Source organism: Apteryx rowi, unplaced genomic scaffold (genome assembly GCF_003343035.1).
Source record: "Apteryx rowi isolate R43461 unplaced genomic scaffold, aptRow1 scaffold_225, whole genome shotgun sequence".
Lineage (NCBI taxonomy): Eukaryota > Metazoa > Chordata > Aves > Apterygiformes > Apterygidae > Apteryx > Apteryx rowi.
Window position 1 is genome coordinate 374,867 of NW_020448586.1, and position 27,623 is coordinate 402,489.

The 27,623-nt window shown below is 43.5% G+C and overlaps 1 protein-coding gene across 1 annotated transcript in view; it reads right to left on the bottom strand.

Moving 5' to 3' along the window:
* Positions 1-3,762: 3,762 nt before the first annotated feature.
* Positions 3,763-27,623, bottom strand: part of CREBBP (CREB binding protein) — an 88,169-nt gene continuing 64,308 nt past the window's right edge. Inside the window, exons 20-31 of the mRNA XM_026065223.1 lie at positions 26,515-26,595; positions 25,692-25,748; positions 23,894-23,971; positions 23,368-23,435; positions 19,033-19,183; positions 18,153-18,299; positions 17,588-17,701; positions 16,956-17,121; positions 15,397-15,564; positions 11,482-11,643; positions 10,937-11,218; positions 3,763-8,154 (exon numbers count right to left, since the gene is read on the bottom strand). Of these exons, the coding sequence (XP_025921008.1) occupies positions 5,986-8,154; positions 10,937-11,218; positions 11,482-11,643; positions 15,397-15,564; positions 16,956-17,121; positions 17,588-17,701; positions 18,153-18,299; positions 19,033-19,183; positions 23,368-23,435; positions 23,894-23,971; positions 25,692-25,748; positions 26,515-26,595 (3,643 nt within the window). The 3' untranslated portion in view covers positions 3,763-5,985. The remainder of the gene's footprint in view (positions 8,155-10,936; positions 11,219-11,481; positions 11,644-15,396; positions 15,565-16,955; positions 17,122-17,587; positions 17,702-18,152; positions 18,300-19,032; positions 19,184-23,367; positions 23,436-23,893; positions 23,972-25,691; positions 25,749-26,514; positions 26,596-27,623) is intronic.

Below are 27,623 nucleotides of genomic sequence, written 5' to 3' on the forward strand. Positions count from 1 at the left end.
CGCGGCGCCGCCCTCCTCCCCGGCGGCCCCGGGCTCGCTTCTGAGTCGTGTCAAGCGGCGAGTCAGGGCACGCGGCTTCGCGAAGAGGCGAGCGCGGGCAGGGCGAGCGCACGGCGCCTCGGCGGGGTCAAGCCCGGCTCCCAGCCGGCCCCCCGCGCCGCGCCCCGCTCGGCCTCGTCCCGTGCCCGTTCCCCCCCCTCCGCGACTAAAGCCTCCCGCTCGCATCGGATCCGTTTTCTCTCATTTGAGCGGTTTTCCTGCTCGCCTCTGGGACCTGGGGGAGGCCCTGGCTGAGAGGGGCCAAAAGGACCGTCCCCAGGAGCCCCCGCTACCCCCGCGCTGCCCGGGGCAGGGAGGCAGCCGAGCCGGGAGCAAAGCCGCAGGCTCAGCCCCTTCCCGCCGCCATCCCCGGCCCCCGAAGGGGCCGTTGACATCTCGGGGGCAAAAGAGAGCAACGAGCAGCCGCGGCCTTTGCTCCAGAGGGGCAGCTCTGCGCCTTGGATCACCCTGCGGGAGGTCAGAGATGCTGCGGTGCCTCCAGGATCCTGCCGCAGCCAGAGCTCCCTGCCGTCCCCCAGGCTCCCTCTGATCTTACACCTCCAGCGGCCTCATTCTCCCCAGAGCCTGGCTGCTCTCGCGTCTCATACAACAATAATCGCAGCTGTAATTCGGCGCCAGCTTGTCACCTCCTGACAAAGGTGCATCAAAAATCCCCCCCCACCCCGGTTTTCATGCGGAAGGGTGTTTCCCCTCCGTGGGGTGCAGGAAGAGACGCTCTTCCAGAGCAACTCCAGAAAAAAAACCTCCTGCTCCTTCAGCACCAACGTGCAGCTCCTCCACAGATTCCCTCCTTGCCCTGCTTAGCTTGCGCTGCCCCGTTTTGGGAAGGAGATCCTGATCTGTACCAAGGGACCTTTCTGCACTGCCTTTTCAGGGGTCTCCTCTTTCCTGCAGCAGAGGTGATAACTGAAATTTCTTTTTTTCTCCAAAAATTATTCTTAACCCAGACATAGAGAAGACATTTCTGATGGCACACTGCTATCCAACCTTTCCTATTTTGATGGTTAAAATCCCTTCCATGTTTCTTTTACTCTAAGAACTTGCTAGCAACAGGAAGTAGACGAGCTTAGAAAGCCTCCAAGTCTAGAGCACAGCGAATCCTGCCTCTCCCGCACACGGACACCCGCAAAGGCATCTCAAGTCAAGCAGGCAGTATTTGCTGCAGGGAGCCTGCTTCATACAAATGGTCATTGGATGAGCTCGGCTCACGAAACGGGCAGAGCTCAGCGCACCAGGTCTCTGCCAGCTTCCCCAGAGACGGGGATGAGGACCGTGGACAAGGAGGTGCTGAGCTTGGGACAGGCCTTAGGAAACCCCCGCGTGCCGCACCTCCGCCAGGCTCCCTTGCCTGAGTTTGGGCACGTTGCTTGATATCCTGGTTCCCCATTCCTCTGAAATTCTTCATCTTGCAGGGCTGCCGTGAACACAGAGAATTAATACTTGACAAGGGCTGAGGCTTGGGAGAAAGGCTTTGGATGGCGCAGAGGCGAGAGAGGAAATAAACTGCTCTGCCGAGAGCAGAGTTTGGAACGTGCGCAAGAGCAAAGCCTGGCCTGAGCAAGCGCCACAGCTAAAAATAAGATTGAGCAGGTCTCATTTCAGTGAGCGCTAACCACTTCCAGACAGGGGAGACGAGGCCTTTCAAGAACCCACAGCGAGCACATAACGGACAACTTTGTAATTCCTGCACTCAGGGGAGCTCGCTAGAAAAGCTACACCAGCAATTCACTCGTGCTCGCAACTGTTATCCTTGGGACTACACCGATTCACATGTTGTTTCTTTGGTTTTCATCTAAGAAACACTTGCACGCGATGGATTTTGTGCTATGCTGGATATTAGGAGCAACAAACCCAGCATGAGCCTTTGCATTGCTACCCCAGCACCCTTTGGCYGGGCTGCAGCTCTACTGGGAGAAACCAATCCCTCCTTTAGAGTCCCTGGGCTGTGGCCAGAACCAAAATGACTTTTGAGCCTGTTTAAACACCTCCCTTCTACTACTGTGTTCATTACCACCGCCAGCTAACCCCAGAGCACTCCTGGGCTTTGCCCTGCACCTCCACCGCACTGTAACTCTTGTGCCTGTTGCTGAAATGCCCCAAATCCTCCTCCCATCGCTCCTTGCCCCAAATCCCCCTCCTGCCTGGGTCCGTTTTGACCATCTAGCCACCAAGCCCGCAGGGAAGGCTTGTGCGCTGCAGAGCTGGTACAGATCCTCCGCTCTGTTCAGACTCATTTTGACTGTCTGCTGGCTGGCACTGACTGCCTTCCAGCACTGTCCCCGGTGGCACGCGGGGAGCCGGCAGAGCTCACTCCATTCCCAATTTAAACTTCCCGTCTGCAGAGAGGAAACACAGGGAAGGGCAGCCAGCCCGTACACAGGTACCTGCCTACTGTACTGTGTTCTCCCCACAGCTAGCAGCTTCGTACAAAGGTTGCTACATCTTCAGAGCATTGAGAAAGCCGTCAGTCATAATCTGTTCTGGAAGAAGCATGTCACAGTCTAGCCTCAAGGACCTGGAAGCTATAAAATACTTTCATTTGTTGCTGTTTATCGACACTGACTCATGAGCACACTGCTATGGCTGTGGACACGTACCCACTTCTGGCTTCAAATATAGCGACTGATGGGGTTACTGTTCCCGGTCTACATCCCCTGCTGGAAGGCGTTTCTTCCCGAGACCCACTGCTGCGATCAGACCCTAACCCCTTCAGCCTAAAGCACCCAGGTGGAAAGGAAGAGTAGGGAGCGCTCGCACCAGTGCTGTGGGCAGATCTCTGCTTGGTGGGATAGAGGCGAGCAACCACCACCATTAACCTCAGCTGGCACATCTGCAGCAAGAAGAAATGCGCTCACAGCCTGCTGCTGTATCAGCCATGAACGAGGCGGCAGAGCAGGCAGCAGAAAGCAGAGCATGAGAGAGCTGAAGACAAAGAACAGCAGAGAACCAAGTTGCTGCAGCTCAACGTTCAGATCTGAGCACCTTCCTTCCCTGCAAAATTCAGTGATTTTTGCATAATAGGGAAGAAAGGTCTTAGCCACCACCTCCAGTGATAAAGATCCTGCACCAATCTCCGATGCATTCTGATACTGCAAATACTTTCAAGTTTCTAGGATGCTGTCGCTTATCACCACTGCAACCCCCAACAAAATACTTACAGGCAAGAATCTGAAAAATCAGAAGCCAGTCCAGCCTTTAGCCATGCTGGATTTTGTAACGAAGTTCAAGGAAGACGGGACTGAAACCTCTGCCCGGGACTGTGTGGGCTGTATTCCAAGCTCGGCCCCTATTCACCTCTGCACTTCACTTCTCTCCCTGGTAAAACACCTGCTCTTATCTAAAACAATTGCTCCAGCAAAGGGACATCCTCAGACCTAAACCTGTCCCTTGCTCTGTGCTCCCAACGCATTTCAGAACTAAGCTGTGCCTAGAAGAACGCCAGCGCAGGCTTCCCATCGGGTCTTGTCTTTCCTCTTCCCCAAGAGGTGGAATCCAAGTGCGTTGTAACACGGGAGCCGCACGGCCTCTCTGTGCTCCATACGAGACTCCGCTTATTCCAATTCAGAAGCAGCGCCAACATTTAAGAACTGGACATTAGTTGCACGTATTAGCAAGACTGAGTGCAGTTATCTTGACCCTGGGTGTCAGGCTTTGCTGATCCTACCGGGCACCAGCCAGTTTGGAACCATCCTTCAATCCAAGCAGTTTTACCAGCTTTTATTAGAAACACCAGCACATTTCAAGTTTCCTCTTTTTGATCACAAATATAGTATTTTTCCTCTTTTAAGTACACAGCATGAGACACAGCATCAGGGCTTTCCATCTTTTTTTTTTTTTTTTTTTTTTACAGCAATTTCTTTTGGACAAGCTTTGGGTTAGTGTTTGCTGACCTCACCCCAGCCCCAAATTTTGACATCTTGAATTGCTGAAGACAATTGCGTGGCCAGGTGAATCCAATGGTGGTGAAAAAGGTACAATAGGTAAGATTTGCAAGAAACGTTTAAGCAGAGACCCTCAGCAGTTAAAAAGACTTAAGGAGCGCCACAGCGCACCCCGCTTTTCTCCTTTCCAAAGATAAATCATTTGCTCTTCTCCCCCCTCCTCCCCCAACACTGCCCAACACAACGGCAGCGCCGGAGGAAGCGCTGACTCAACGTAAAAAGCCACGGTGTTCCCAGCCGGAGCAACAGCAGGCTGCTGGCTGGGCYGTTTTGCCGGGTTTGGGGCAAATCCCATCCGAGTTGCATGTAATCGAGGAGCCTCATGGTTGCAGGGATGGGATCTGAGGCTAGCGGTGGTTTTAACTCACACCTACACGGGGAAAGTTTCCCTGGATTTTAACTCCAAGAGAGTAATTCTTTGGGAGGAGGAGGGGCAAGTGTCCCCGGAACATGAGGGCATGGTGACAGGATATTAAAGGGAACATGTACATGATTTGTTATTTTTTATTCCACAGAAAACCCTCAAATCTAGACTCAGAGTTAACAGCAGAAAAATAGTGTTAAAGTCAATAGGTTCATATTTTACTGTAGACTAAATAAATTAGCCTAAAATTAACTCAGTACTTTCTATTTTTCCTTTCATTGGTGATCCTTCTCTAAATTAATGCAGTTTTTAAAAAGCAACGGCTATTAATAATTTATTCCAGTTAACCCTTACGGATGAACACCTGTAAGTATTAAATCTACGGGAACCGTTCCCCTCTCCTCTCCCTCCCCGAAAAGGAAACAAGCACTAAAGGGTGGTGTAAAACAGACATGCTACCTACAATACTCCATGTATCGTGCCACTGCTATCAATGCCGCTGGCTGCTCTGTGTAATGAGTGAATATCCATAGCCATGTCTTACAAAGAACATGATCAAAAAATATATAAATAAATAAAAACCTTAAACATTCTTACATGGATTTTTAAAGAACAGAATACATGTTAAAAACTTCAGTAATTTATATCAATTTTAAGCAATACTTTATATACAATGGAAAAAAGACATGCATAGTCCAAATACAATGTTGAAAACAGCATTTTCATAACAAAAAACCCAAACACTAAGTGTTAATACCATGTACATGAATTCAAGAAGGACCACCCTTTTTGTCTGTTGCACACAGTTTATTTAACAATATGATATTATAAGTAAGAAATGAGTTTTTTTTTTTTTGTTTTTTACCATTCTATACAGTGATTGAATCTTCTTGGATTTTCTTATTTATAGTAATTATAGCGCTTGCATGATTTACACTAGAATTGCTTTTCCTCATTTCAAGTTTCACATAGAAGAAAGAAAGAAAAGAATGCTTCTTCTCTATTCAAATCAGCACGGTCTAAGAGTGATCATCCCTATTTTCATCTAAAACCAGTTTTATCAGAGAAACAAAGCAACAATTTCTACATCTGCAAGACAAGGATTTTGGCATTGGCCAATGTGTGTTTTTGTGTGCAAGAGTCAATTCCTATCTTTCCAGGGGTAATACTTCAAACGCCTGCAGAGTTCGCTATAGAAAAAAAATCTTCCCGCAACGTGTCAAAGTTACCGGGATACATTATAATGTTGCATTATTTCAGGAAACAGTTTCTGAATATTATTTTTCTTCTTTTAAACGCAAATGTTTAAAGTCTTGAAAGTACAAATAAAAAATATGAATATAATGAACTTGTTTTCCCCATTAAAAAAAAGGTATGAGTCAACAGCAACAAAAAAATAAAAACCAAAAAAACCCACAAAAGAGACCAGATATTTTAACCGCCTGGCTTTAACAAAAAAATATATTCTTTGTATTGTTTTTTTTTTCTTTAAACAGCAATTCATTCTTCCACGTGTAGGAAGCAGCAGTTCCATCTAGGATTCAAAACAACCCAGATGTCTGAATTTTCAGTACAAAATGTCCAAGAACACGAAAGGAAAAAAGTGATGCTCCCATAATGCTACAAACCCTCCACAAATTTTTCTAATGTGTCTCCGGTGGTATCACCGACCAGAGACAATTCGTTAGACAACGCACTCCTGTTTGGGGTGTTTAGTTGTGGAAGCATTGCACTCTGTTCCGGGTTGCCCAGGTGTCCCTGATCCATGGAGCTAGCCATAGTGACTGCGAGTCCTGGGTGGGGGGAACCAGTCTGGGGAGAGACATGGTGAGGTGACGGTTGGGGCTGTATCCTGGGTGATGGGCTGGAATGTGGTGGCTGGGACTGGGGACGGGGAGACTGAACGGGTGCTGGGGACCGCACCTGGTTGCTGAGGGAGGTGGCGATCTGCTGGCCAGGGAGATGAGACGCCTGCGGTTGTCCTGAGAGCATGTGCTGCTGTGGGCTCATGGGATTAGGCTGGCCTGGGGACCCTATCTGCTGTTTCATCTGCTGCTGTTGCAGGATCCTCTGCTGCAGTGCTTGCTGGATGTTGGGAGTGCCGTCCGCCCCCATGCCAGGTTGGCCCATCTGGTTCAGCTGTCCCATCTGAGCCATCTGTCCCATGGAACCCCCCTGTATCGATATATGCTGTTGCATCCGTTGCTGTTGCATGGCTTGAGGGTAACCTCCCGGTCCTTGCGGCTGCTGGAACTGGTTGTGTCCCGCCATCCCTCCTGCCATGCCAGCCCCTCCTTGCTGCTGCTGCTGTTGCTGCTGCTGCTGCAGTAGTTGCCTCCTCAGCATTTCTCGATACTGCGGACTCATGTTTGCCATGCTAGGGTTGTGGCCGGGGTTCATAATGTTTATCGCTTGTCCCTGGGGATTCATACCTCCTATCCCTTGCTGCTGGGGAGGAACACTCGGTCTCTGCACTCCTGCTTGCATTGCGTTCATGTTCTGCAGTCCCGGTTGAGTGTGCATGCCCGGCTGCTGCATGCCGGTCTGCGGCTGCTGCATCCCCGGCTGGGGCTGTATGCCTGCTTGCGGCTGCATCCCAGGCTGGTTAGCCACGTATTTGGCTGTTCTTTGCTTTATAAAAGCTGCCATAAGCTGAGGGTTGGATTTAAGGATATTAAGAACCTGCTGTTGCTGCTGTGGAGAACTTGGTGATTTCAAGGTCCTCAGTAAGTCCTGAAGTGCATTCGGGGGGATGCTCCGGGGCGGCTGCTGCACGCCTGGCATCCTCGGCCCAGCCACTGCTTGCGGTGTTGCCATTGGCATAACTGGTCTTGCCATCCCTGGCTGCATTGGTTGCTGCTGCGGCATTGGAGGCGACTGCCACTGTCCAGGCTGCATGTTGGACATCACTGGACCGCTTACAGGGTTCGACCGGGGTACATTCATGCTAACTTGCTGCATCTGGTTCACCGAACCCACCGTCGGGTTTACTAGTCCCGGGCGACCAGGAGGCAAACCATTGTTAATGTTGTTGACCCTGTAGAGCTGCTGCTGTTGCTGGGCAGCTTCTCTCTCAATCTGCCGAGCCGCTTCCACTGCGGCCGGTGGAGGCTGAGATGGAGGTGGAGGTGCTGAAACCGGGTTTGCAGGTTTTCCTGTTGAAACAGTAGTAGGGGGCTGAGTTCTTGACACACTGGGAAAGCCAGCTGGTGACATACTTACAGGGGAAGGCTGGGGCTGGGGAGGAGGCTGCGGTGTTTGCGGTGTACTTGGCTGCTGTGTAGGGGTACCAGGCGTTGCTGAGGTAGGAGAAGGCAAACTTTGCTGAGGCACGTTTCGGGTGTTCATGGTAGCCATCCTTCTGCGCATGAGCTGCGCCTGCTGCAGGCGATGCTGGATCTGCTGCTGTCGAAGCTTGTGTTTAATATTGAGACAGAATGGCACAGGGCATTTGTTCTCTTGGCAGTGTTTGGCATGGTAGCAGCAAAGAGCTATGAGCTGTTTGCACACTGGACAGCCACCATTGGTCTTGCGCTTGCAGCCCTTGGTGTGCTGGACAACCCGTTTCATCTTCTGGCAGGATGGCAATGAGCAGTTTGCATTGCGGCACTGACAGGCATGGACAAGGGACTGAATGCAGCGCTGGATGCTCAGTCGACGTGACTCCTGGGGGCTCTTTGACTGTTGCTCTCCTTGGCTGTTGCTCTCATCATCCAGACCCAGGCCCCACTTAACCATCTTGTGGTCATGGCTCTTAGTGTTGTAGCAGTTAATGCAGAGGTCGTAGTCCTGAAAGCAAAGAAAGTCCAGACTTCAGTGGTCTAGAGCATTAACTCTATCAGTAAAAAGTGAGTGTGCAACACAAGGTAGAAGCTCGCTTTGGGTTTCAGCAGGTATAAACACACAGCAGAACAAAAGCAAGACAACAGCCACGCGTTATGAAGAGCTGCCAGTTTCAATTTACACCTGGCTTACTGATGTAGAGAAGTGGCTGCACAGCCTGTGCAGCCACCGTGACAGTGGGACAAGGACCTTTGGGGCAGGGAGTGTTGGGCAGATGAGGGCAGAAACCTCACCAGCTGCCGCAGCAAAGCAGGCCTGCAAACATGACTCGCTCTTGACTACTGTGGGTAACAGCGCAAGTCAGGGCTGTAACTGAGCCTTCATTTTATTAAGTTAAAATATCCCACAGGGTTTGGGTTTTTGTTTTTGCCTTTCGAGGATGGGAACTATTTACTACTCTGTATTGTCAACTAAGGTACCTACACAAGGAGGACCAACAACCTCTAACTAGAGACTTAAGTTAGCTCAAGAGACGGCAAATTCGYTGATGAAGTAGAGAATACAAACTTATCACCCAAGGATCAGAGATTTCGATACAAGAGTATTGCTGCAAGTGGCAAGAGTTCCAGGCACAGGCATCATGACGCTCAAATGCTCCTCCTGATCCACACAGGCTTCATCTCCTCCAAGACTGCACTTCCACAGACCCTTTTGTCCATGGTACTTCTTTTAACAAGGCTATTTTTGACCTGGATCAGCTCACTGTGTGACGAGAGAGCCCCCAAATCACTGTGTGGTGTGAGGACAAGTGACAAGAGAAGGGTACCTGGAACCACTCCCACCGCACAGAAATGGAGCTGCCTAAAGCCAATGCAACAAGCAGCTTTTCTGTGGCACTCGTACAGTCTGACACCATGAACTAAGGGCACACAACTGAGAGCCCCAGCACAGAGGGAAGCCAGCAGTGGAGCATACAGAGGAGACGGAACAAAGGTCTAAGACCTTTGACTGCAGCTGTAGAAAGGGAAGAGAAGAGAGGCTGAATCCATTCCCCCTTGTACAACCTGGGCAGTGGCTGTCTGGATCTCTGAATTAGCACGCGCACACACAGCGCCTACCGACGAAGCTTTTGAGAAAGCTCCAGTTTGGTACAGTGCAGTCTCTGAATAACTTGCTTTTTTCCTTCAGCTGCACACCAAGCAAAGCTCCAACGAGCTGTCTGTAGAGAAGGCCAGAGCCTGGGCTGATACAATTCTCAAACATATCAACATTACAACGAATCCTCTCTCAGGACTGAGCCTTATTTTACCACTTCCATTGTGACAATCAGTGTCCTAAAAACCTGCCTGTAGCCTTAAATGTGGCAGTAGCTTAGTATTTTCTTAGAATCTAACCTCAAAAGTTATGCACCAGAAGAGATTACTGAAGAGGACATGTAGCCATCAGAGTTTTTTTTAAAAAGTCAAGCATCTGACACYAAAGGTTTAGGTGTAAGTGACCCTTCCTTGTGGCAGAGGGACGGAGGGGACACCTTCGTGGAACCCCTCCAAGCCCTATTTGACTGCACCTAACTACATTCATACTAGTGAGCTAAACCTAGCTCAGAGATAACAGTAAGACAAACCTACCTTAAGTGCTTATAAATCAGGGTTTTGCTCTTTACTATTCTTAGTGTAATTACTGATTACTAATTGCTACTCTGAATTTTTATCTCTAAATGACCCTTAAATAGAGTTCAAGTTTCATGCTAAGACGGACACTTATCTGAAAACTTGCTCAGCAAAAATGCCCACGTTTTCACTGCCCTGTGCTTTCTTGCTAGRGAAAGGTCACTCCTTTATGCAGAAGTACCCAGAAGAAACCTGAAGGCCATACTTCCTTCCACTGCTTAATTCTCCTAGTGTGTAGATCTGTTTCCTGAAGTCTTGCCTCAAGAAGCCCTGCTCAACACTTTCCTCAGAGGCATTACTTAAAGCTCTTCCACCACAAACCCTGCACTAACTTCCAGTGTAGAGACTAGGCTGCGCTCACTCAACAATTTTTCTGGTTCAGCTACAGCCAGAGGTCATCGCAAGCCCTTTAGAGGCTACGTCCCCTCAAGTCCACCTGTATAACTGCTCGTATAACTGTTCTCTAACATAGTTCAAAGTGATCTATGCTGTAAAAGGACTAGACATTAAAGCATTGAGCCAGGTTAGGAAGCAATTATTTGGGCAGATCTGAAGGGCAAGCAACTTCCAACGTTGGGCAGAAGAGGCAGTGATGAAGAGCTGTGGTAGCCTCCTCCCCCAGCTTCGCTGCACTCATTACAACACGAAGTACCACGTACAAAGCGGAGTGAAAGCTGCCTTGCACAAAGCTCTGCTAATTTCTCTCATGGACACATGTTTAATGTGGATTAGCTGGTGCCCAAGGAATTCACGCTACTTCCTACAGTTACTTTGTGACACAGTCACGCCCTACCATTCAGTCCTAAAATTCTTTAATATGAAGCTAAAAGCTTTGTCTGTGCAGAGGAGCTGCCTGACACAGCCATAGTGGAATAAATGACGCAGAAGCAGCCATTCCAGAGTACAGCAGCTTTCCGTGTGTATTAACTAAAAGCACTGATTCCAGAAAAGGTGCTCCATTGCAATAGTCACCTTCCCTATGCTTAGTAGCCCTTATATGAGAAAGGGCGTAATATGGAGAACTTTAGACAATATCCAGAAAACCCAGCTTTGTTGGGAGGGCAAGAGAGCATGGCTGCTGTGAAGAAAAACACCCTCAGACGATATACGCAACATACCTCACAGACAGTGCAATGCCACCTCGTTTCCACGTGGTGTTTGCACTCATTGCACGTATAGACAAAGCGATCCTGCCCTTGCGTGTGCAGCTCTACGAGCATGCACAGCGTGGACCACTTGGATCGGCGTAGTGAGGAGAACTCCCAGTGCTTGTCTCTGGCTAAGGTGAGAAAGGCATCTCGCCCATCCATCAAATCGCAGCTAAGCAATGGATCTGGGTCCACGATGGGAGGCAGAGTGTTTATTACAGGTCCAGCGTGTAAATGAATCACAAAAAAGACCTGCAGATAAAAGGGGGAAAAAAATCAACGAGGTTAGATAATCTTGCAGCAAAAGGTTATGTTCTAYTGCAGAAATGGTTTACCACAAATGTTACCTAATTAAGGTAGTTTAGGGTAATCTCTGTCAATATGTCGTTACATGACAGAAAAAAAAAATCTAGAGCAATCACAAGCTTTACTCCTGATTTTTCAGTTCTGACTATCATCATGCCTCATTTTACAGGAATAAAATCTTCTCTTTATGCAGCATATTCTGGCAGTACCTCTTTATGCTTCTCCATAGTGGCATAGAGCTTCTGAGACAGATCATTGGACACATTTGGCATGCTGGGTTTCTTCTTGTTAGCTCTGCTGATGCTACTCTTATTCTTGTTGGTTTTTTTGTTGTTCTTTTTCTTGGCATTTTTGCTGTCGCCCTGGCTTCCCTGCAATAAATGCACAGGAAAGATGTTTAGTTATATAGAGCTCCCTCCCATTCACTCTAACCGAAAGCGAAACGCTTTTGCTGTCAATAACAGGACTTTGTTCCAATGCCTGCAAGTCTGCCACGTTGTGTTAAATATATCCTATCTTCCAGGAAAAATCAAAAGCCAAACTGGGAAGCAAGCAATTTCAAATGCTGTTTAAAAATAATCTACATTATGCATACACATTAAATGATTTGTATCTTACATTTATTTTTTTTCCTTCTGAAACACTGTACTTCAGCTTCTGCTGCTTAACTTTACAAAATTTTATAGATACCTGATGAGAAAGAGAGTTAAAATTAAAATGGACTTTTAAACATTTCTAGCAGAGTAGCATTTTGCTTTGTTGAGCAGCCGGGCTTTCGTGCACCTGCTTGAGCTCTGATTTAACGTTTTTGAAACTGAACAAATTCTTAGGGTGCACAGATCAAAACATGCAGGATTTTAAACTAACAAAACACATTATTCCCATCCCGAAGACTGGCCACTGCATATGCGACTCGTATATGTCTTTTTTTTTCCTCTCATAAGCTACAGCAACATAGATGACAGTGACCATATACTGAATGCTAAAGGTAAGAGGAGTTAAAGACTTGCTCAAAAGTCCATCAGTTGGGATTTACATGTCTGACTTCAAAGGAGACGTTATAATAATGAATAAAAAGAAGTAGCAAGCATGTCTTTCAGGTCAGGTGAGGCTATTTAGATGATCTGTGAAAACCATAATAACTTTCAGACTTTAACTGCCCTTGAAAAAAAAAAAAAAAAAGAAAAAAAGAAAAAATCCCTCCCCTGCCCTCAAGCAGGGAGATCTCCACCCAGTAAAAATCCCCTCTCTGACTGCTAAAAGGTTGATTTTCACAATGTAAAAATAAGCTACTGACATGCTATTGATATATATAAGAAAGTTTCGTGAGCACTACATACAGGCAAAAGACAGGTTTTATTTGTAAGCATATTTATTCAAACACAAACTAAAAATATTCCAACTGAAGAGAGCAACCCCCCAAGCAGACCGTATGCCTCACCGTCATCGCTCCACCCCACTAATCTGGCCTAGATACAAATCCTCTCTCCAACTTTGCTTTTTCAGCAACTAGTTTTATTGATGTTTTGACCAAACCTGTTTGGAAGTAAAACTACACTACTTTATGGGAAGCCAAACAGAGCTCTGAAGTCATTTAAACGTATTCAGAATTGAGTTGACAAACTGACAGAATCGAGTTTGACAGAGTCAAGCAAATGACTTCTTTTTCCCCCCAAATTTTCTATCGTGCTGACGGAGTTACGACACGGCCTCCTTCGTCTATGCGTTCTGAGTATCAACAGAGATTTTAAAATTTAAACCTCAACCAAGGAAGACTAGAATTATCCTGTCAGCTAAGTTTCAGTCAGTTTTCTTTCTGCTCCATCTTTAACCGGTTTATATTTGGTCAACCAGACAAAGCTATTCCAAAAGGTCCTAAGAAGTTGCACAATTATTTTTCTACCATTTCAAATCTTGGCGATTTAGCAGATTCAGCCAGGTTTGCCAGCGACGGCGACAGTACGGTTCCTACGAGCGTCTTGTCCCTTCGCAACCTTTCTCAGGAGCTTTTGAGCATTATCCAGCACCTCTTTAGAGTTTCTTCGAAGCGGTAACTGCAGCACACTTTCGATCAAATTCTCCACCTTTCCAGGAGGAGGTTCAGCGTTTTTGGCAGCTGACGGCAAGGATCAACACAACCTAATTTCATCTGTATTCACGTGGAGCTCAGTAAAATTTACAGTTAAGGGAAAGGTGCTTGTTGCTGTTTTGCCACCGCAGTAACACACAGGGTACACAAGGCTGGGCCAAACGCTATTAAATGGCACATTAGAAACCAGCCACAAAAAGACACTGTTACTTTTTTTAATCAGTGAAACCTTGGGACAGGAGAGCAGAAAGAGAAGAATGATGCAAAAAAGTTAACCACAGCATCTCCTAATCATGGAGATGGGTAAATTTCCCAAAGGCTGCCTGAGTTTAAGGTAATTTTACCCCAAAAGCTTCTTCCCATGCTTCTTCACTAAAATCCATAACCCCTACCACTCCTCAAGTCTCCCAATATGGTTAAGGGCTGAATTTCATAGTCTATACCATCATCTCTAGACTGGGGTACAAATGCTCATGGCCCTTGAATTTGTAGCAAACTTCCTTGGGAAATCTGCAGACGCAGCAGAGAAAAATGAGCTACGTGGTGATCTGCTGCAGGCGGCTACCATYGGCTCTGCTCCTTGATACGACTTTCACTTTTTCCTCTCTAATTTTGTTCTGTTTGCGTGTTTCCTTCCACAGGACACAACTTGGGAGGTGACCACCAAGCTACGCTTCTCCATCGTTTTATCAGGATGCCTGCAGCCTCGGGTGCTCACCATGGTTCAGCTGCGCTTGGCTTTTTAAGAGCTCGCTCTTCACATGTGCAAACTTTAGCCCTAAGAACTTCAAAAGAAAAGCCATGGATGGTTACAGTCATGGCTGCATCTTCTCACTTTACACAGACATCTTGTATGCACGTAGCAGTTAGCTGTTTGGGGCTTTTTAAGAGCACACTTTTCCCCACTTCGATGGCACTTTGCACTGGCACGTTCCCTGGAAGGGCGTGCTTCGAGTCAATGCAAATGATACCGCTACCAAAAGAAAAACCGCAACTTTAGCTTCAAAGCTTTGCCTTCCTGCTGTTTTTATACTGTTAGATTTGTTGAAATATTTCAAAATTAAAACCACATTCAGAAGGAAAAAGGTGAAAGCTATTAACTTTACGGTTCTGTAAGAAAAACAGCAGTAAACTATGTCAGCTTTAGAGAAGCTGTGAAGGGTTAGTAGAAGACACTTCCTGACGTAATGAAATCGATGTATTAAGGCCTCTTGCTCCACTCAATCACATGCAATATATACTGCATGCAAACTGTCAGGGCATCTAAGCTGAATGCAGTTCCTCCCCAGGTGAAGCTTTTGGTTCCATCTCATTCTGCCAGACTTCGTATTTTCATACTAAATTAATTCCCAAAACATCCTTCTGCAAATCACAAATAAAAGGGACAGTACAAAAGCACTAAAACCATTTGTTTTCCGATACTCTTGCTGACAAGACACAGAAATGTAAACAACTAATGAAATTCTGGCCAGGAGCCTGAGAAAGAAATTTGTTCTATTTATAGACAAAAGAAAGTGCTTGCGAAGGAATACCACCACCAGGATCAACAACTCACGCCGATGGGAAGTTTGCAATTTCAGTCCCCTACTGCGGAAATCGATCCAAGTACCTTTGCTAAACGACGCCAAAATTGAATCCAGCTTTGAAAAACACAGCACCTTTTAAAGCACAAATACTGAAGGGGGTTTGCAAAAGGTGTGAACCAGAAGCTCAGCCAAACGACTGCAAGCAAATGTAGCAGTCCTGATGCAATGCAACAGTAGCTTAACACATTTTTCTGAGAATAGAGATGCTGAAATGACAATTCCCCAAAACAAAGAACAACAAAAAAAACCCAACTCCAAAAACCAAGCCATCAGTATACTTGTTATCTGAGAAGAAAATCAGAAATGCAGTTAAAGGGAAACCTTGATTTAACATCTGATGTGGAAGAACAACTTTTCCAGTTTTCAGGATACGAACTCTCTAATTTACTAGAAGTTTAACTGACAGCTTTGTGATCCAGAAGGAAACAGAGCATGTGAAGTTAACTCACCTCTGTTGTTTCACTAGCTGCGGTACTTTCTTCCTTCTTCCTTTCCTCCTCTTCCTGTTCCAACTCTTTAATGCTTTCTTCCAGCACGTTGGGCCAGAAATCACCCTCAAAGTAAGGCAGCTCCTTGGCACTTGTCAGCCTGTCCTCAGTTGCTTGTTTGAAGATGTCCTGTTAAGTGTATCACGCAAAGTCAAGAATAAACGAAGACCACTTAGAGGAGAACCAGACATATGCAACACTAAGATCCAGTACTGCCTCAGGCAGCCATGCCTCGCTTACAGCTCACATCCCACCCTAGGAGGCCTTTTTTCTGGGCACATTTCAAAGAACCAGCCTGGCAATATGGGCAACAGCCCACTCCCAGGCCTGTCTTCGAAATACAGCTGCTGAGGCTCCCTCAAACCTCCATCGTGCAACTGGTTCATGCTCCTGACACGATGGGAGAGACTGAGGAACCCCTGGAAAAGAAAACAAACCCTCCCCGCAGTTACTATGTGAATTAATCAAGCCCACACCGCTTAACTTCTCCTGTATCGCTCCTGGACAAGAGCAGAAACCATCCTAGTGAAAGCAAGCATCTCTCACCTGCCCCTTGCTCTTACAAATCTGAAAGCATGCAAGGACTTCATCCACGTGCCTGGGCTGTGCACTCTACATGCAATAAGCTTACTGCTGGATAAAGCTCTGTGGACTGCCTATCCAGAAAGACTGGGAATCACTGAGCGGATACTGGCCTCTGAAAAGGAGCAGGTATTTTATGCAGCTGTTCTGGGTGCATTTGAAAGTGCCTAAAGTCCAGCTACAGGTTTAACAAACAGGTACAAGGCTAGCTGGTTCTCCTCTTAGGTTCAAGACCAGCTTCTTATTAGGAGAGAAATAAGACTTTCTAGCCGCATCCTCTCTTTGCTACTCCACATCAGATGACAAGGCTCGATACACGCTGTTCTGGTTCCACACATTTAGTAACTGTCACTTACAATCAAAACATCAGTTTTTCCCAGCACTGTCACTACCATTAAGAAATTCTTGCAAATTTTAACACGTAAGGAGCGGCAAATGCTACCTTTGCCATTTTAAGCTTACTTCCTTGGGAACATGTGTGATATCCTCCAATTATAAAACAAAAAAAAATCCTTTTATCTTGAAGTGATGAAGCTCTTTCATAAGCAGTTTTTTGATCTCACACTAGTAGAGTCCCCATATTCTACCTGAGTCTCCGGAATCACCGGAACTGAACAACTCCTCTAAATCCTAACAAGCCACCTACTTTCTTGCTTAGGAATGACAAATACAGGAAGATGGGTTCTCGTACACTTCTGAATTCTGTGTCCTTTCCCCCTTAACCAGCAGAAACTAATACTGAGGACACCATCCTCTTAATCAGTTATTACAGTCCAGAAGTAATCCACTCGCTCTTCTCTCTCCTCTCTCCCTTAAGCACCCCACCAGGAATGCACACCCCCACTTTGGGAACCCCACCACGTGGCATAAGATGGTATTAGCTACCTTCGAATAAAAAGCCCTGTAAAAATCAATTTGTCAGGTGAACAGTAGCAAACCTTGTAGTCATGAATGATTCTCTCAGCAAATGCCTTGTCCAGCATCTTCTTATACCATTCTTGCAAGCGTTTGGGTTTGGGTATTTTCTGATCAGGTGGGTGGCAATGAAAAATATAGTCATCTCCTTCACTCGGGGGACAGGCCCAGATGTGTCCTGTCACATACCTGCAGTTCACACACAAGAAAAAAAAAAATCTCAACTACAGTTTTGTCCACTATCTTAAAAACTAGCTCAGCCAAGCTGAGATGTGAATTCAGACCTCTGGCTTTTGTTTTTTATTTTATTTTTCCTTTTTACTACATATGTTGAGGCAATACCCTCTATCTACACAACAGATGGAAAAGAGTCCAGGATCTCATCATGAAGCTTAAGCTTAGACCGGACTGCTGATATAAAGAATGATATGTTGACAATCTAAGCAATGAAAGGTTTAAGAATCCTAAAGACAAAAAGAAAACCCTAATGACAAAATCCAATCTGTCTCCCCACCGGAGAGGCGTGTGTTCTACACATCTCAAAGAGAGGGCAGAAAGAGGAAGAGACCGTCTTAAGTGAAAAGCTACTTGGCAGCCTGGATAAGCAAAAATTTAAGAAAAAAAAGATTTCTTTCTTTACAAAGATTTCACTCACCCAAGTTTCTTCACATACTCCAAATATCCAATGAGGATTTCATGATAAACTGCAGTTCGGAGACAACGTGGGCGGAAGAAATGAATACTATCTAGATATGATATGTACACACGCCTATGGCAATGAGAGAAGAATGATAGAAAAATCATTCTTTCTTGTCTACTGAGAACTGACTTTCATAGCACATACATATACAATCATACTGAAGAAAGAAAAACTAATGATTGCAGATTATTTTAATAAATATTCAAGCATCTTAACATGGCATAAACAGTTCTTAAAAGCAAAAGATAGGTAGTGCTGCTTTTTAGACAGCAAGAATATACATTAAAAGGCTAGGTTAAGCAAAGAATACAAAAGAAGTTTTTAGAAATTGTAACATTTTTGTTGTGAAATTTGTTTTTCCCATCCAAGTCATCTGCAGTCATTCAATAAGACTTATTTGTGCCACAGAATTGAAACCTATCTCCCAATCTTCTGTTTTTGAAAGTAAACATAGCTGTAGCAGTGAATATAGCAAGATGTTCTCTGTGTGAGAGCTACCAGTACAGAAAAGAAAGAGTACCTTGTATTTGGAGGGGGGCAATCTGAGCCATACTCCTGCACATGCATGCCAAAGAAGCACACGTCTACTCCGTCTATCTCCTCAAATGCAAACAGAGCTTTGGTACGGTAAGGGAAAGACTCCGACATCTCACCTGAATCCACAAACCTGAAGGAAAGGGTGGTGGGAAGGAACAGACACAACCAAAAAAGCCAGTTAGTAGACCAGTGTCCTTCCAGAAGGAGGAAATTCTTTTTAACCTTATTTTTAGAAACATTTATGCAGAAATTAAAATAGGGTCACAGCAGAGCTGTGTCAAACCAGGGAATCCTGTCAGTGCAAAGTCAGTTGCTACAGAATTCATGGAAAGACAGTTTCCATACAGTTAACACACGACTGAAAGGGCAAACATTGAATACAAGACCATCCTCAGAAACTGCAAGCCTTTAAACATACTGCAGAGGAGAAAATGTGAGGCACTACAATTAACTGAAGTTAAGTCAATGCAGTCTTTATGGATTAAAGCCAAACGACTTCCAAGAATAAACCTTTGAAACTTTTCATTTATCATGAAGTAATTGGAAAATAACTTTAAACTATGAATCCTGTAATGCTGGCCAAAAAGAGGTCAGACTCTATCTGAAGATTTAGCAATACAGAGTCACAGCGTCAAACCAAAACCAATACGCTCCTCCCAGCTGAAATACAACCGGCAATCACCTTCAAGCTCATTTACTGCATATGGCTTTTCTTATCTTTCATAACCTGCTTACTCATGCTTAAGTTTCAAAAATCTGCAATGGGGTTAAGGTGCAAATTGGCCCAGTTTTGCTCTATTTACGCAGGAAGAGAGCGTAAAAACAATTTTGAAATTGAATTTTGTTATAATAAATCGACTAACCTGGATTTCATTCCTGGTTTCACTTCTACTGTCTTATCTGAACTCGCTACCACTCTGACGAAGACCTCTCCAGCTTCGGGATGATTCTGTCGTCGCAAGAACTTGTTTACTCTATCTTCCAAATGGTTTCCTAAACGCGTAGTCTGCAGCCCTGGAAATGAAGGGGGGAGCGGGAGAAATTACTCTTAAGTTCAAGAGCAGTTACAACGTGCACAAGATCCTTCAGTTTGCTTCTCAGAATGCAAATACGCTTTGTTTTACCTCCACGTAAAAATTTAGTGTTTTCATGTCTATAGCCAACATTAAAAAAAGAAGAAAAAGTGACCCATGTTCTTGCCCAAAGCTTGAATTTTCACACCCTTCCAAGTAAACCAAAACCACTACAGTGGAAAAATTACTTAGTAAGTGAACAAAGAGGGCTTTACGTAGCGTTTTCAAACGTGCAGGCTTATTTTATGAACACTGCAAATGTTTTCTCCTAGCAAAAACACTATTTGGCTGTTTGACAGAGATTACATCACTTCATAGCGCTGGCTCGGTGCCACACCTTTTCAAGCAAAGCAAAGCAAAGCAAAGCAAAGCAAAGCAAAGCAAAGCAAAGCAACAGAAATGAAAAGCCTTTTGACTTCAGCAGAGATTTCATTGCTTTTTCGTTTCTTTTTAAGAGAGCTTTCAGATTGAACAGTTACAGTAATCTGCACATAAAGCTTAAACAGTTCTTGCACGGTGCTGGAGGTCTTTAGAACTTCTAGTCCACATATYGTCCACAGCCCTTCTTCAAGTCTTTACATTTACAGTTAACTTTTGTGTGAATAGCTGTTTTTGTAGTACTATGGGATGTGATAGTTTTCAAATAAATTTACAACAAAGTCCAGAAATTAAGATGAAGATTTCAGTTAAATTGAGAAAACAGAAGTAGTACACGGTTTTGAAGATTTATGACTATTTCTCTTATCCTACTGTTTGCATTTATTTTACCAACTAATATTTCTACTTCATTTTTAGGGCCTGTCTACTATCTTTTGCCAAAGCGATGGTGCAATCTACAGATACTCATTTTACTAAGACACATTTAATTTTCAGCCCTTCAAACGCTTCATTTTTCAGTTGTTATCTAGCTACTGACACAAGGCTTTGGTTCCTCTCTCCGACTGCTGAGGTTGCGTGCAGAATGCTGCAGTGAAACAGCGACGCTGAAAATTATTTTAGGCACCAATACTGGGAGAAGAGCCACATATCCACAAAGGGAGATTTTTTGTCCTAATGGATTTATATACTCGAAATTTTATTTTGCAATCGGTTTATAAAAATGCTCAAACGCAGCAGTCTTGTTTTACACCTTCCAGCCCGTCGCCTTGCCTGGGGAGGCTGCGTGGTTATGACATCAGGAGCACCGCACACTCTAAATATCATTTACTTGGGAACAAGCAACACTGTTTAAAAGCTAAAGTAAAAATACACCATTCCCTTTAACAATTCTAATGCTCTGATTCAAGATATTGGTCCTTCCAAGTATAAAAAAGAGGACTTTAAGGGGAATCCATAAATATGCTCCCAAGAAATTACTCAGTTTTGTTAATTTTTCTCATGACAAACAGAAAAAGTGAAACAGCTCCATTTCAGCTAATGAGTTGGTACATATTTAGAAAGGCAATTTAGGTAACTCTACAATCTTGTTTTGTTTTCATTTTATTATCTTTCCAATGCTAAGCAACCAAATGGTATCTGCTTCCTTCCTTCTACTGCTCACAGTAAGACTTGAAAAATGAGGAAAAAGGCCAAACAGAAATACATACATACTTACATCTATATATATCTATATATATATATCTAAAAATATACAGAAGAGCAGCATTAAGATTACATGCACCCTAAACAAGGGATCCAGAAGCCGTGTATTCTGATGCATTAGAGCATGCAAATTCTTTTAGGAAGTGACTGTATTTTGGTTCTTGGACACATCCAACGTGCATTTCCAACAACAGCTCAAGTCTCAAAGAAAACTGCAGTGCAAATTTGAAAAAAGGCATYCAAACTCGTAATAATGTAAGTGGTCGTTCGGGCAGCTAGAGCACAGTACAGGAGTTCTGTTGTTTTGCTGTGGTCAACGGACATTTGTTGTGGTCAGACGTTTGCTGCTGGATGAGTAATAAGACAGATAGGAAGGAAGCTGGGCTTCTTGCTTGCCGTGACTTTTTTGTCAGTCTGCTTTTTGGAAGTGATGTCAGTGTATCGTTAGGCTTTGAAACATGTCTCTGCTTTAGCTACTAGTTAAGTAACATTTGTACATCTTCTTAGTAAGAAAAATACTCTGAAAACTGCCGATTTCACAGTGTAACACAGCTGTACACTGGGCTACGGGCTCTATTTGGCACAGCATCAGTCAACTTTCCTTTTAATGCAACTTACTCACTATGTGTTTAAGATAGCCAGTTTTACTTAATTTACATTAAAAACATGAATGTTACCGTAACGGCTGAGCAATAGCTTGCAGCCGAGGGCTGTGCTAACCTGATTGTCAGCAGTTATGCCAGCACGCTCGAGAGAGTGTAGAAATTTTGACGGCGACTCAGTAAGAAAGGTTTTTTTGTGGGGAGAGAGAGGAGGGGAAAGGAAACTTGTTAATGGTTCAAAYCCTCATCATTCCAGTTTGGTTTTAGGCCAGAAACGAGACCAAGGTTTTGATAACAAGAGCAGGCTTTCCTTCCCTGGCCTTGTATTTCCATTAGTGAGCACCGTTAAAGGAAACGGATCTCAAGAGCTGAGCCCACTCGTGAGTTAGAACTGGCAGCTGGACTGAAATCATCGTGGGAAAAAGAAAAGCGAAGAGCCAAACAGCAGGGAAAGGGAAGGAAAAGGAGGTGAAGGGAAAGGAAAAACACCATTATGTCCCTTTCCAGATCCCCAAGGAGCAGAATGGTTACCTTAAACAACATGCTAGTTACTCAAATACCTTTTTTAAGCAATGTCACAGAAAAGCTGCGCACTTCCAAGGAATTGCATAGTTGTTATTTAAGACAATTTAAGTGAATATATTCCTTAAAGTCAGCATACATAGGAGACACATCTATTTAAAATGGTTATCTAAAACTACATTTTTATTTCATCATTAATGTTCTCTTGCAACCTTAATCTGTTTTTAATGAGACTAATTTTAATCTTTTTAATAATACTATCTTGCATATGTCAGGTTACTCTGGAGACTATACTGATTACTGTAACTTGATAATGCAGTATGAAATGTATTATCTCCAAACTACCCTTTTAAAATGTCTTATTATGCTGGAACTGCAATCAATCACATATGACCATACCAAAAAAATTATGTTTAATCCACAACAACTGCTTTATTACAATTTGGGAGATTTATGCCTGCAAACTCATAGGTTTTTAATATGACAATGTAAAGCCGAGAACTTCAGAGGAACAAAGGAAGAACAAGGGAGGAATCACGTCCACCCGCAAGTATTAGTTGTATAGTTCTTGCACTTTCCTTTATTTGGATTTCTTCTAAGTACGTCTGAATCACACTGTTGGTTTCTACACCCGCTTTATTCTTCTACTTCATGYCACGGACACTGCATTTCAAATGCTGGTCCCTACTCTCTTTTTGCCTTCCACTGCGTATGAGTAGAAGTTATCAACGGATGTTCTCTAACGTTGAATGCACACAAAGAACACTGCACAAGGATTACTAAAGAAGTGAAGCAGCTTGGCCTAGCAGCTTTTGGTACTCTTTTCAGTGTACATTTCAACAGGATTATGACAGTGTTTACTTTCAAGAAGATGGAGACATGTAATTCCACAGGCTACTTATTCTGACTGACAGCTCCTATACCACAGTCCACTCCAGAAGAAAAAAAGAGCTCTTCAAATATATTATTCTCTGGCACCATCACAGTACACCTGAGATGCCACACAACTTGTTACTACATGTTTTTTGAAGGGCAGAGACAGTAATTTACTACAGTTTCAAGGCTATATGGAAACCTGTTTAAATTTGGTCAGCCAAGTGCCTGCAGCCTTATGCTCTTGCTTTTTCTTTTTTTTAAATCTTGGAAAAATAGGGACATAGATGCTGAAGACCTCAGACAGCACAAACACTGGCTACAAGTCTGCAAAGAGTAGGTCTTTAAAACGTTGATTAAAATATGACAGCTACTGAAGCCTTGGGTTACCCTATCGCCCATTTTGCAAATGTTCTTGTACTGTCTGTCATGACACGATAGAGCCTCAATCAAAAAGCGAACATAACGGAAACATTTGCAAAGGAAGGAATTAGGGTGGCACAGAGATGATGAAAAGTGAAGAAATAAATAGAAAGATCAAACTCACTTTTAGCACTGAATTTGTTTTCTTTACGTGTTCTACCAGTTTTCTTCAGACAATTATCACAGACAAACCTGTTGAGAAAAAAATTCCCCCAAACTTAATACAAACCCATTATCAACTAGTTTAATTCGGCATTTGAACCCCTGATTTTAATTGTCAGGGTGCAATACATTTTTCTCTGTATTTGAACAGCTTTTATCTTTCCATTTTTGAAGGACTTAAAGCCCTTCAGAGCTGGTTTAATTCTGCAAGCAGTTGCACATGCATTTGCGTTCTTCAGTGCACAAACTTAACTCCTGCCACCTACCATGAACAAGTCTGTCTCATGCACATTTTCATCTGAATATACTTCACTGAGACCACTAAGACTCCCCAAAATGTATTTTATTTAGGGATGCTTTGCCCTTTTGTACATAGTTCTTAGAAGATAGTGACTGCATATTAAAAAGCAAAGGCAGAACATCTTAATTATATAAGGAACATTGGTCTTATTGTACAAGGGTTAAAAAATTAATCAACATCTCCTTACCCTGAAGGCCAAATAATATCATAATGTAACACACAAATCTGGTGCATCTTCCGACCACACTCTTTGCAGTCAACAAACCTGAGAAGAAAAAATAAAACTAATCACTTTTGTTATTAGGCATGTAAATCCTCCAGATTTCAATGAGGAGGTACTTTCCAACCCTCTACTAAGAACTGAATCAACTTCAACAGGCCCAATTTATATGCCAATCAAAAATATTCATTGTAATAGCTTCAAATATGCATCTATGAATTCCACGTGTAAATAAGATCAAAATGTATGTAACAGCAAATAACATGGAAATTGTAAAATCTATGAGTTAAAAAGCAAAATGGATTTTTGGGCACGACTCTAAATCCTTTCTATTCATTCCTAAGCAGAATTTTGAGTATTCCCAACTTCACAGAATTCTGCTTAACAATATCTCCACAGATTTTATTTTCAACTGTTGCAACCGCAGGTTGACAAAACAGTTGCTCAACTTACTACAAGTGTAAAAACTAGTCATTCGTGAATGACTGTGCCAACAATACATGTATTAGCTTGTCTTCACCTGCATGGGTTTGCTTCAGCTTTTCAGCTTTTTTTTTTTTTTTTTTTTTTTTTTTTAACTATATTAGAAAACATACAAACTTTTGGATGGGAAAACCATCGGAAGGGTTTACAGTCAAGATTGCAACATATTTATGGAACCAAATGTATTGGTCTATCTGAGCAGTTCACCTTTAAAGGGCTGGAGGAGGAGTTCTAATATTTGCAAAGATGAGAAAAGGAATTCACAAGTATTACATATCAACCATCAGAGAACAAAGTATCAGTAAGATAAAGTCTGTTTTCAGCAAGCTAAGGACAGTAGGAACGGTACCACAGTGCTATTACAGAAATATTAATCTTGGCTTTTACTGAAACGAAGGGTAATAAACACAAGCAAGGAGGAGTCCTCTTTCAGTAGGCTAAGCACTCACTTGAAGAGAAATACATATTAAGAGGTCTAGCTAAACCAGAAGAGAAAATCCATAACTCTTGTGCACCCACAGAGGTACACAGGGCTTAGTATCAAAGGCTATGTATGATGAAGGGCCATTTTTAACCACAGTTTATGTAGCGTCTTGCAGAACATACCTTAGCAATTACTGTTACCCAAATGAAGCCAACAACAGCTTAAAAGAAAATTACTTAAAACATCTGCTGACTTTTCCATTTAGAAAGAAAAATCTTAAATTCTTTCAGGGTTTCTGCCTTATTTGCTTTAGTAAGGCTGTGTGATTATCAGCTTCTTGTAACCCAACTACACCACAGGCTGAAAACTGAAGAATATGAGTGTCTTGCAAGGCCCATCAGAGGGTTATGCCAATCTGGCAGCTCATCACCAGGACAGGAGATCTTGCTCCTCTGTGCCTCCCATGGACATGCAGTTCTGCTGCTTGCTGGATCTTTACAGAGCTAATTCAGCTCACTAACCCAGCAGGGCTGCTCTTCTTTTCCTGGATTACTTTTCCACTGTATGAAGTAGGGATTCAAGAGCCTGAATCAGTTCATGCAAGGATACAACTAGCACCAGAAATAGTAGAACAGAGCAAGAGCAGGAGCTCTCTTTCAGCAGTGGTGGCCATTAGATGGATTCAAGCTTCATGGGTAAAGCTGCAACTCTGCTGCTCATTTCCAGGACTCTAAACTGAGACCTCGTGAATTGAAGGCTTAAAGGAAGACCTCTTTATTCACCGCCTAATCTCTGAAGTGCTGGACAAGTGAAAGCCACAAGATTATCTTAACATAAAAACAATGGCCTGGTACTTACGGCTCTGGATCTAGTGTATCATTTTTCTTCTTTTCAAACTGATCTTTAGAGATGGTTCTAAAGACAAAGAGTTAATATGAAATCTCAGTAGCACCTTTATATCAGAGGCTGAGACAGTATCATTCTTGTCTGAATTGCAGCAAATGAGCAAACCTCGAGTCTGAAGTAAGCATATCAGTATCTACTTTCTGTTYCGAGAAAGCAATTCAGCTTGTTTTTATTTTAAGCTACAGAAAATATTTCTCCCATTTCATTTTCTGGGGTAGATTATAAGCAATATAATAAATAGGCTAGCGTGTACATAAATCACAAAGAACAAGGGAAGCGCTGGTCAGTACAGCAGCCACCTTCCAAAGCAGCTAGTGTTCCTCATAAATCTTAGGGCATCTTATTTTCTGGCCAGGTTAAGACAAGCCATTGGCTTCATAAACAAAAGCTGTGCTTCAAAAGGTGATAAATCAGGATTAGCAAAAGTCTTTAATTTGAAAAGGTAAGGGATTAGTAACATTAGTAACATTTATTGACACTGCTTCAAGATTCCCCCTCCCCAACCACATTATTTAGTGTCTGTCACCCCTGGGATTAGTTTATGGGCAGCTCTCAAGCAGCTTAACAGGACTCAACAAGCAATGCCGTTGGGTAGACCGATAGACTTGACGCAGTAACACCAGTTAATCATTCGTTACTGTAAAAATTAGCAAGAAAGGAGGCAAACACCCAAACCGGCAACAGCTCAAATCGAGAATAAACACAGTTTCGTCTTAAAAAAAACAAAACAAAAAAACCCCCCCATGCAGCGTGAAGAAGAACGGAAGCAACTTACGTTTGAGGCTGGGAAGGGTCATCACCCAGGGTGACATTCTCCCCCTGGATTTCAGTGAAACACTTCTCACAGAAGTGATACCTGTCAGCAAGAAGGCCATATTTGGGTGAACTGGTCCAGCACAACATACAGCCACCCAAGCACGGAGCCACCAACCAGAGCAGGGCAGATCACCACGACGAAAGGGGGGGCGTTGTTGGTTGATTCATGGGTCAGTGTGGACAATGAGAAGGAACAGAGGGGAGGGAAGGGCAGGATTAGAGAACAGGGAAGGGAACAAACAGCACAGACGTAAGAGGTAAGACGCAAACACCAAGACAACACAGAGCAGAAAGCCAAGGCAAAGCACAGATTAGCATTCGGTCTCATTTTATACATTACGGCCATCATCACTAACAAAATAGGAGAGCGTCAAATTCAGAATTTGGGGGAGGATTGACGAAGTAGCTACCAAGCGCTACGTTTGTACGTACTTCAAATTTAAGAATTTGGATTTGATTTGCATTACTTAAGAAAAACAGAAGGGGGGGAAAAAAAAAAAAAAAAAAGCTCTTTGATTCCAGGCTTCAGAATGATTGAATTTCCTTGAGTTTAAAAAAAAAAAAAAAAAAAAAAAAAGGCCTGTCAAAAAGCTTAAGGACACATTTTCACAGATTTAAATAATTTAAAAGTATGCCGAAAGCATTTATTGATTATCATTAAAAACTGTAAAAGCAGAAACACTTGGTATGGAAAAAAGAATCTAGAAAAATATTAAATTCAAAAGTTATTAGATTATAGGATTAAATGTGACCAACTGCTCAGCTAATATTGTTTAATATAAATGAAACCAAATCCATACTCTAGACAAACATTTAACAGAAATGCAATCATGGGTCAGAGTTTCCAGCCATTTATCTATATAAATCCAATATATGTATATATGTGAACAACATTAAATATTGTACATACATACAATATATTTAGCGGGTACATCAAAGATCTGCAACGAAGCTTTACAAATCGAGCATGAAGCTAGGTCCAATTTGGGGTCTCCGGACCACGAGCCAATCCAAGTTATACTCAGCAAATACAATACTGCAGCTTAACTAACCAAGCTGAGCGAATCG